The sequence below is a fragment of the Puccinia triticina genome, chromosome 14A (assembly GCF_026914185.1).
Source record: "Puccinia triticina chromosome 14A, complete sequence".
In the NCBI taxonomy this organism is placed as follows: Eukaryota; Fungi; Basidiomycota; class Pucciniomycetes; order Pucciniales; family Pucciniaceae; genus Puccinia; species Puccinia triticina.
Window position 1 is genome coordinate 793,670 of NC_070571.1, and position 9,635 is coordinate 803,304.

At 48.8% G+C, this 9,635-nt stretch overlaps 2 protein-coding genes across 2 annotated transcripts; one reads left to right on the forward strand and one right to left on the reverse strand.

Annotated features, from left to right (window-relative positions):
- Positions 1-3,545: 3,545 nt before the first annotated feature.
- On the forward strand, positions 3,546-6,253 carry PtA15_14A41 (uncharacterized protein; the record flags this gene model as incomplete). The annotated part of the gene is made up of 5 exons (XM_053163134.1): positions 3,546-3,657; positions 3,724-4,709; positions 4,789-5,038; positions 5,441-5,556; positions 5,639-6,253. The coding sequence occupies 5 exons, from the start codon at positions 3,546-3,548 to the stop codon at positions 6,251-6,253; spliced, it is 2,079 nt and encodes a 692-aa protein (XP_053026716.1).
- Positions 6,254-7,463: 1,210 nt separating this feature from the next.
- PtA15_14A42 (uncharacterized protein) lies at positions 7,464-8,357 on the reverse strand (the record flags this gene model as incomplete). Its single annotated transcript, XM_053163145.1, has 1 exon — positions 7,464-8,357. The coding sequence occupies one exon, from the start codon at positions 8,355-8,357 to the stop codon at positions 7,464-7,466; it is 894 nt and encodes a 297-aa protein (XP_053026717.1).
- Between the last annotated feature and the right edge of the window lie 1,278 nt (positions 8,358-9,635).

The following is a 9,635-nucleotide window of genomic DNA, read 5'->3' on the forward strand; positions in this document are numbered from 1 at the left end:
ACAGAATTGACCGTCCCCCGACGTCGAGCCCGCTGTGCGCGCAAGCCGAAAAATACTTTGCGCACAGTGACTTCCCCCGAAAGAAGGAGGTGATTTTTCTGGATTTTTTTTCAATGGATCAAAAGAGGGGGTCTTACTTGCCCCCAATATTGGATTTTTTGAAGATGTCCTTGTGATGCAAAAAAAACGGACCTACTTTGCACAGCAGCAAAAAACTCTTTGCACACAGAATTGACCGTCCCCTGACGTCAAGCCCGCTGTGCGTGCAAGCCAAAAAATACTTTGCGCACAGCGACTTCCCCCAAAAGAAAGAGGGGATTTTTCTCAAAAAAAATTTGATTGGGTCTTAACTGCCCTCTCCAAGAAATATTGGATTTTTTGGAGGTGTCCTTGTCATGTAAAAAAAACATAATTAATATCCAAAAAAAAGGCACCCGCTACCCCAATAGCCCACCCCGGGGACTTTTCACCTGCTAAGACTTAAGCGGTCGGGTACCCAGCCCCTCGAAAAGAAAGTTCGAGGGGCAGCAGCTCTGGGCCCGGCTATCCCCCAGCCGCCGTGCCGTTGGCCGGCACAGGCCATCGAGCGGAGTTGCACACTCCCCCAATGACCGGCCGGTCAGCACACATGTGTGCATCTAGCACTATTTACCGGTCATCAAGGGGATTGTGTACTCCTCTCGATGGCCAATCTACCCCGGTCATCAAGTGGAGTACATACTTCCCTTGATGACCGGGTCCGTTCCGGTCATCGAGGGGAGTGTTCACTCCTCTCGCCAACCGGAGCAACCAGGTCACCAAGCTCCGGTCGTCGAGAGGAGTGAATATTCCTCTCGATGACCGGAATGGACCCGGTCATTGAGGGAAGGATGTACTCCTCTCGATGACCGGAATGGACCCGGTCATCGAGGGAAGGATGTACTCCTCTCGATGACCGGCATGGACCCGGTCATCAAGAAGAGTACATACTCCCCTCGATGACCAGATTGCTCCGGTCATCAAGAGGAGTGAACACTCCCCTTGATGACCGGAACGGACCCAGTCATCGAGGGAAGTATGTACTCCACTCAATGACCGGAACAGAGTGGCCATCGAGAGGAGTACACAATCCCCTCGATGACCGGTAAATAGTGCTAGATGCACACATGTGTGCTGGCCGGCCGGTCATTGGGGGAGTGTGCAACTCCGCTCGATGGCCTGTGCCGGCCAACGGCACGGCGGCTGGGGGATAGCCGGGCCCGGAGCTGCTGCCCCTCGAACTTTCTTTTTGAGGGGCTGGGTACCCAACCGCTTAAGTCTTAGCAGGTGAAAAGTCCCCGGGGTGGGCTATCGTGGTAGCGGGTGCCTTTTTTTTGGATATTAATTATGTTTTTTTTACATGACAAGGACACCTCCAAAAAATCCAATATTTTTTGGAGAGGGCATTTAAGACCCCCTCTTTTGATTAATCAAAATTTTTTTGAGAAAAATCCCCTCCTTCTTTCGGGGGAAGTCGCTGTGCGCAAAGCATTTTTTGGCTTGCACACACAGCGGGCTTGATGTCAGGGGACAGTTGATTCTGTGCGCAAAGAGTTTTTTGCTGCTGCGCAAAGTAGGTCCATTTTTTTATTTCATAATCATTCTAATTAGGAATTTATTTTCCACCCCTGCAGCCAATCTCATGACTTAAAGGCTGTGGCCTGAGCTTATGCATTCAAAAATGTGGAGCCAAAAACATTTGATAGCCCACTGTACATAATGTTTGTAGTGGATGGCACACCTTTGTCATGGCCAGGATGGGTTGCGGGAAATCTTGGGTCTCAGAGATGTAATGCAACCTATTTGCCAAATTGAAGAAGGCTGTCATCCTGGTTTTGAATCCACTTGATGTTTTGGGAGATGATGAGGTACTAGATAAAACCGCCGCAGGGTACACCACTGACAATCTGAAGAATCAGAACTTCACTCACAAGGTGGCGGCTGATGTTCAAAAAGGATGCTATACTTTTGTTTACCTCAGTCCAGAGGTTTTCTTGAACAACAATATGTTTACAAAGATTTACCATGATTCAGCCTTCCAACTTGCCAAGATTGCCTTGCCTTGATTGTAATTGACAAAGCTAACATGATTTACAGCTGGGGTCTTGTTGGCAAAAAGGAAGCCAAGAAGTCGTCTGCACACAAACACCATCAAGATCAAGCAGTATTTTTCCCAGTGTAAAAAGATCTTGGACGTCAGATAATGGCCACTGAGAACACACCAGTTCTGTTCCTCTCAGCAACCTGTTGCCCAAATGCCGTCACTGAGATCCCAGACGACAACATAGCATTTTCCCAAGCTGAACTGACCCGGCCTGAGATTCAAATACTCCAATTCCCCATGGAGTATTCACTCAAATCAGCCAAAGACCTCCTGGAGATGCTCCCAGGAAAAGAAGAAGTTGAAAGTAGTGAAATGGTACCCACACTGATCTACTCCGGCACCAGAAACGCAACACTTCAAGTGATGAAGATGGCAAACAAGGTTCACAATACTGCGGGCAAAGAAAACAATCCCAATAGCTCCTTGATTCAAAGATATCATGCCATCACCAGCAACATTGACAAGGAGGATACAATCACTGGCTATGAGTGGGTGGATTTCTCATGTATCTTGTGTACCATGGTCTTAGGGTTGGGCCAGAATTGGAAGTGAGTTCAAAGGGTGATCCACATGGGCCGCAGGGATCCCTTGTGTATAGCTCAGATGATTGGATGTTGCAGGCGCGACGGCAAGCTGGGATTAGCCATCCTTTTTGTCAAGTTAAACCTAAAGTTTGTTTTGAATACTCCCGAGGCAATCAAGAAGGCCAACAAGCCAGCAAATGGGTGCCCTTGCCGTCACACCGGTCTGCATACGCATAGCCTTAGCAATTGAGTCAATTTGATTAGCATAATATTTCACTTATATGGTACACTTATTGTTGATTGATATGGTTGTAGGCATGGCTACATACTGATGGATTGCAATGATTTGAACTATCTCTGGGAAGAAGCTCACAAGGTCACTGAGAAGTTTACAATATGTGGATGTTCAAATTGTGATGTGGATGTTCAAATTGTGATGTGGATGTTCAAATTGTGATGTGGATGTTCAAATTGTGATGTGGATGTTCAAATTGTGATCCCGTGTTGGCTCAATTTGTGAAGGCTTGAATGAAACAGATTAGTACTAAAACTTTGACGCAATATTAGAAAATCCTACCAGGCCCGCTTCCTGGCAAAAAGCCAAGAGAGACTTCCCTTCGAGATCTGAGGGCCTCCCAGAAGTGATCTGAAGCTCAAAAAGCTAGATTTCTCTGCAAAAATCTAAACTTTTTGGGTCTATATCATCAACTGGAAGGGTCCCAGATATGACGGGAAGTCATCCAGTGGCGATCTGTGGCGATTGTATTCATGGATAGAGCGAGATGTCCGCCGACATGTCACAGCCTCCACCACGTGTCGCGACGCGAGTCGTTCAGCCAACTTGCTCTTCCATCCGCCTTCAGGCTCAGCTCATCCACCAAACCCCAACCACAACCGCCATGTGGTTCTCGACCCCACTGAAAGCACTCCGACAGCAGCCCGCCCAAGCATCCACCCCGCAAACCCAAGCCCAGACTGCCAGTGGCAGCCAACCACAACCATCTCACCCGGGTCAGTGCATCTCCCAGATAGATAGATTGCAACTTCTACTGACCCAGCTACCATGATGATACACAGAACCCCAGCCCGAGAATATTTTGCTCAACCACCATCCAAACATCAACTTCCTCTCCTCGGCCACACCAATCCCATCATTCCCGAAGACTGTCTCGCTAAGCTCACTCAAGCAAGCCCAGCGCCAGTCGGAGATCAACTTCTTATCGAATTTCATCTCTCAAACGGCCTCCAGTCCATCGCTCAAACGAGCTCACCAGCAACCAGAACAACAGGAACCAGAACTTCAAGCCAACAACCAGCTAGCCCCTTCTACCCTCAGATTGATCGACCAACCGTCCGCCGACCAATCCTCAATGATCACCCTACCATACCCTAACCCAGATCTATCATCAATCACCACCCACAACACTCTCTTCGACTCCGAAATCCAGCCCAACCCAACCCCAGCTCGCAGGATCTCTGCTCTGCCGAGTCGGGCCCAAACTCCCTTCAAATTATTCAAACCTCAGCCATCCCCATTGCCTCAATCAGCACCGCAAGTCGAACACCACCAATTTCAATCACCCATTAGCCAGCACGCCCGATCCCCTCTCGTCAACAAACCAACTAACATACTCATCACAGCTAAAGATGTAACCTCTACTAAAGCAGCCACCTCGACTAAAGAGCCAACCGCTCCTCAAGAAGCAACCTCGTCTCAATCTCCCCACGAAGCAGCCTTGTCTAAAGCAGTAGCCTCTCCTGCAGATCGAAAAAATCTTGCTCATTCCGAAGAATTCATCTCTCCATCAAGACGGAAAATTGCCTCTCCTCCAAAAGTCAATTTCCCAACCCCATCTGCCGCCATCTCAGACATTTTCAAAAAGCAAGACCAGCCCATCGTCCCAAGCGCAACGACCATCGACCAAGTCATGGCTGAACTCGAAAATAGGACTGAAGCAGGACCACGGATCACCAAAATCACTTTTCAAGATCAACAAAACTCTCAGGTAACTAAACCGACTACCGGTAGATTTACTGACGCCCATGGAAAACAGTTCGCCAAGGTCAGATCTTGATTGTCATTTTCTCATTTGTTCTTTTTCGATCCCAAGATCTGAGCTTCCAGAACCCTTCTTACAACAGTATGACAGTATCACGAATCATTATGCAGCCAAACGGAAGAATGACGCGCCAACAATGAATGGCCGGAGCGTTACCAATCCCTCAAAGAGAGCCAAGGTCTCTGACTTTGGATATCCGAAACGTCTGGTGTCTCAGCAAGAGACGGACGCCGAACAGGCCGAAAAGAAGAAAGAGATTGTCAAGAGGCAGCTAGAATTGGCTCGATCACGTCGAAGGACTGGTGGTCGGACTTCAAACATCGGGCCGAAAGGTTAGTGCAAAGAAAGACAAAAAAAAAAGTAAATGGGGATGAATTATCTGACAAGATCGATCTTAGCTGGCAATTCTAAACCCGTACCGAGTGGATTCAGTTCGTTTGGCACGAGACTATTGAAATCAGCCGTCAAAACGGTGGCCGGAGCGTTCAAGGCTTCCCAAAAACCACCAGCGAAGGTAGATGGAGTGGGCTTTGGAGTTCCAGCCGGCCTCGGTGTAGGTCCGGCCAAGGTGCCCACCGCAGGGGCCCCGCAAACCAAAAGAGTCATCGGGCCACCAACGCGTATGGTCTCTAAACCTCCACTGAATCGTCTCCCTCCGGCCGGTCATCACAGATTGCTTTCCGCCACTTCCTCGACTTCAAACTCCCAGTCTGAGGCCGCCCGTCGAAGAGTAGTGTCTGTGCCTACAGCCGCATCATCCAATCCTCCCGGAGCTAGTAAAATACCACCACGGGGCGCAACTACTCGAGCGCAGGCTAGTGCGGCGACCCAGCCAACCGCTTTCTCCAAGGTCGGCCTCTTTTTTTGTTCTTTTTGGAACGGCTAGAACCATGAGTCCTGACTTTTCTTCCAAAATAAATCAATATCAAAAGTCCACCTGGCAACCCAAAACGTTGCCTAAACCACCCGGTGGAAATCTTAAGATGATGAGCGGGCCGAGCAGTCGCATAAATCCGCCCAGGACTCGCCAAATTACTCAAGTCAGCAGTCCGAGTAAGAACTTCAACGCGGGCTCGGCAGGTCCGACGACCACGATGACCACCCGGTCCCGAATCCCGAAGATGTCGACCCATGGCCACGGCCAAACGATCATCCGGCCAACCGTGAAGAGTGGCGAGGAGACAAGCAGAAAGGCGATGATGACGTCGACATCGACGAATGCGAGCTCGACCCGCTCGGTCGTCCGCATCGGCCTCTCGGCCAAAACTGTGCCTAAGAAGCTCAGCCAGCCCGTCCAGTCTACCAAGCCGATCTCCACCCAGACCAGACCTGGCGCCGCCCTCCGACGCACCACCACCATCGGCTCCCGCCCGCCCCTCGCCCGCAAAAGCAGCTCCCATCCTTCTCGCGCCTTGCCCCACAAAGATCGTAGCAACCCAGCCTCTGACATCCCTAAGCGGAAAATTCTCATCCTCCGCAAAAGTAGGAGGTCTAGCTTGAAAAACGTCGGCACCAAAGCCGTGTCCCATCGTGTTTCTTCTTCCTAACTCTGCCCGCTCTTCCATACACCTTTTTCATTTTACCTGTTGATTGGTCATTCAATTTTCATGATCCGGCATATTCTCCGGTCATGTCGCCTCACACTCTTTTTATTATCTTCTCACTGGCTCATCTTTGTATTAGTACTCGATATGTATTGACACACGCACATTTACACCCAAACAACATCCAGGAGAGTTTTTTGTTTTTCAAAAAAAAAAGAGAATGTATCTATTTCTGCTTCAAAGATAAATCAGTAAATCTTTCTTGGGTTTTCTTGATATTTTATATATGGTTTGTTGTTATCCAAAGTACATGATCTGGACTGGCTCTGTGACACAAATCATTCCCCTCCAAAGTGTCTTCTGGTCAAGAGCTGCCGTCTCCCTGAAAATGATTCCACCTAATCCCTCTTGGCTCTTAGAAGGTTGAAATCTTGCAAACAACATATGTAGTCTCTAAACTTGGAATGCATTTCTCGCACAACCTGTTTCAACATCTATCCAGACTTTCCATCCTCAGACTCGAGCATCTTCGCAGTCTGCGTGGTGGAAACGGTCGAGCTGCCACCATTGTAGTGGTACTGACATTCAAGCATTCATGTTTGATGTGCCGCACCAAGCGCCCCTCGCGCAGAGAGCCTGAGGACAGATGCTCGCATCGCCACGTGCTACTCTAGCGGAGCACGCCTTGCTCGCGCGAGTTCACCCATACTTGCAAAGCTTGCCAGCTGGCACTTAGCAAATTTCGAAGAGCTCTCAGGTCTTAAATTCAAACTGCGCAGCGGAATAGTAAAGGGGAGTTGGAAAAGAATCAAGGCCGTGTGATCTGTTGGATTGGCAATGAGGCGAAAAGGATAGCAATAAGTAAAACTGATGGAATATGTACTGGAGAAAGGTTAGAATATCAAACGAGCACAAAATGATCCGATAGGTGCTGTGTATTGTGGCGAGGCCGACATTGAAGATGTAAAGCAAGGAGCCGGCAAAAAAATGAAAACCAGAAACGACCGGGTCGATCGCGCGTCCTTCAATCAAAGTGATTCAATCGTCAGACGGACATTTTAACCTGACTTCGCGTCGCCAAAGCTTCATCTGGAGTTTTGAAGAGTTCTGACACATGCTCGGTTGGCGGTAACGAAGTGAACGGAGTCGGAGGAGTGAGACAAGGGATGATGTATGTCGATGCGGATTTTCAAGTTCAAGGGTTGAAGCGGCTTTAATACGACGACCAAGATTGGGGGCTGGGGGCAGGTGCCGATGCCGAGGCCCTTGATTTTACATCCGCTTGCAAGTTGGGGGCCATCTCATTGACGTACTGCTTATACAACTCAGCATTTTCTTTTTGTGAAATTCTGCTGGGTTTACCCCGGATCGCCAGCCATTGTCCAACAACCTCTTTCATATTGTGAGGAGTGATATTGTGAGGAGGTCCAGTTGCGAGGGCCCGGCGGTTGGTTCTGCTGTCGAGACAAGCTTCGAGAAGGGCGAGCAAAAAATCCCCGACAATTAAACAGACGTCTCTTGCTATGCACGGACAGTTTACATGACAGCACCCCGTTCTTTCCAACAGAGTACCATCCATGCGATAGACCTCGACCCTTCCGCAATCGTATTGATGATCACAGTAAGCTATCGGCATCTTGATGATGATATTTTCACCATTCGGGTTGACTATAATCACGTAAGCTCCCCCCGGTTCTAGATCATTCAGAATGTAGTTGATGAGCTCCTCCTCTTTTTCAGTTTTTTTGATGTCTGCTCGTGCTTTCATTTTCTGTGTTTTGGGTACAGCCATCATCCTATCTTCGAAGTGTCTTCCCATTTTTTCCGTTCCCGACTCGATCGGGCTGGGGGCGGGGTACGGTTCCTTGTTTTCGTTTGAATATTTGAGAGGATCGTATTTGGTCAGATACGCATAAGGATTACCATCCGGTGCTTGTCCGGCGTGCAGTTGGAGGTGTAAATACGAGTTCTCTGGGGTCGTCCCATGTAGGGGAGAAGGTGCTATCCCTGATGTTGCGAGGGGAGCAAGATCACGAACGGGGGTGGCCATGACATAACTTGGTATGAAGTAATAGTATAAGAGCGTTATCGCGCAGAGCCTTAACATAGTGTAGTACAATGTGTGGTTGGAGGCAAGGGTTAAAGATGCTCGAATGCACGCTGGGGGAGGCCTGATTAACAAAGCGTCGGAGGGATCAACTCCTTGATCAGGATTCGGGGTACGACAAGGACTGCACCCCCCTCTAAACGTCGAATTCCCAATTCCCAAAACATCAATGCCAGTAGTTTCAGTTCCCTCAGCTGAAAAGGAAATTCTCTCAAGAATATGTTTCACACTTCTGAGGTTGAGAACCGGTATGCCAACAAACAGTGGCGATATATTACCCACTAGAAGTCTGGGACAAGTTGCAGCACGAGGCGGGCAAGGCTTTTCTACATAAACGTAACAGGAACCCTTGGGCTTCTAAACACCAAGTTTAATGGTGCTCCGCTGTCCAAACCTGATGAATTTTCAGCCGAAGCTGGGGAAACAAGAAGGAAAAAAAGTGTTGAAGCTATGACCGGAGGTCGAGGCTGAGAGGAAGGGCAGAGTGGCCTGAGGAACAACAAGCTCAGAGAAGCTCTGAGTGAGACAACAAAAAGGGGCCAAGGGAGCCCTCTGGGAGGGCGAAAAAACTGCTAGCTTGCGTGGCGGAAAAGCACACACGCTACAAGAGGTTGTATCCTGTAGAGACCTCAGGGAAATGCGCACAGAAGCAGATGAGTTTATTTCTTGTCTAAGCTGGGGATCTTTAAGCTATTAGAGCATCCGCATCGGTGCGGGAGTAACTAGGGTCGGAGTAGATTAGCTTAATACCAGATTAGTGCTAATCCTACCCGTCACCCGCATTGGTACGGTGTAAAATCAATAATAAGTGGTTACTCCTTGAGCTACTCTGCTCACCCGCATCGGCTCAATTTTACTCCACAACAATGCCGCCAAGACTCTTGTTCAACGATGAAGACTTCAATACACGACGACACATCCTTCATACCCGCCAAACAACCCAAGAGCTCCTGAACGAAGGCGATGTGGATTATTTGAACTCTAGCGACTCCGAGGACGAAGCCCAAGCATCAACCAAGATGAAGATCACTCGTCAGCCCAATAAGGACCGGGGTCATCTTGAACATCACAAAAATCTCATGAACGACTATTTCAATGAGGACTCGCGCTACGGCCCTCGGGATTTTTCTCGTCGTTACCGCATTGAGAAGGAACTATTTTTGCGTATTCTAACAGACCTTACTGCACGATACCGTTACTTTGTTCAAAAGCTGGTGGGCCCGTTTTTCACTTTCTAAACTGAAAAACAGAGGCAATACTGAAGGTTCTTGCCCTTCA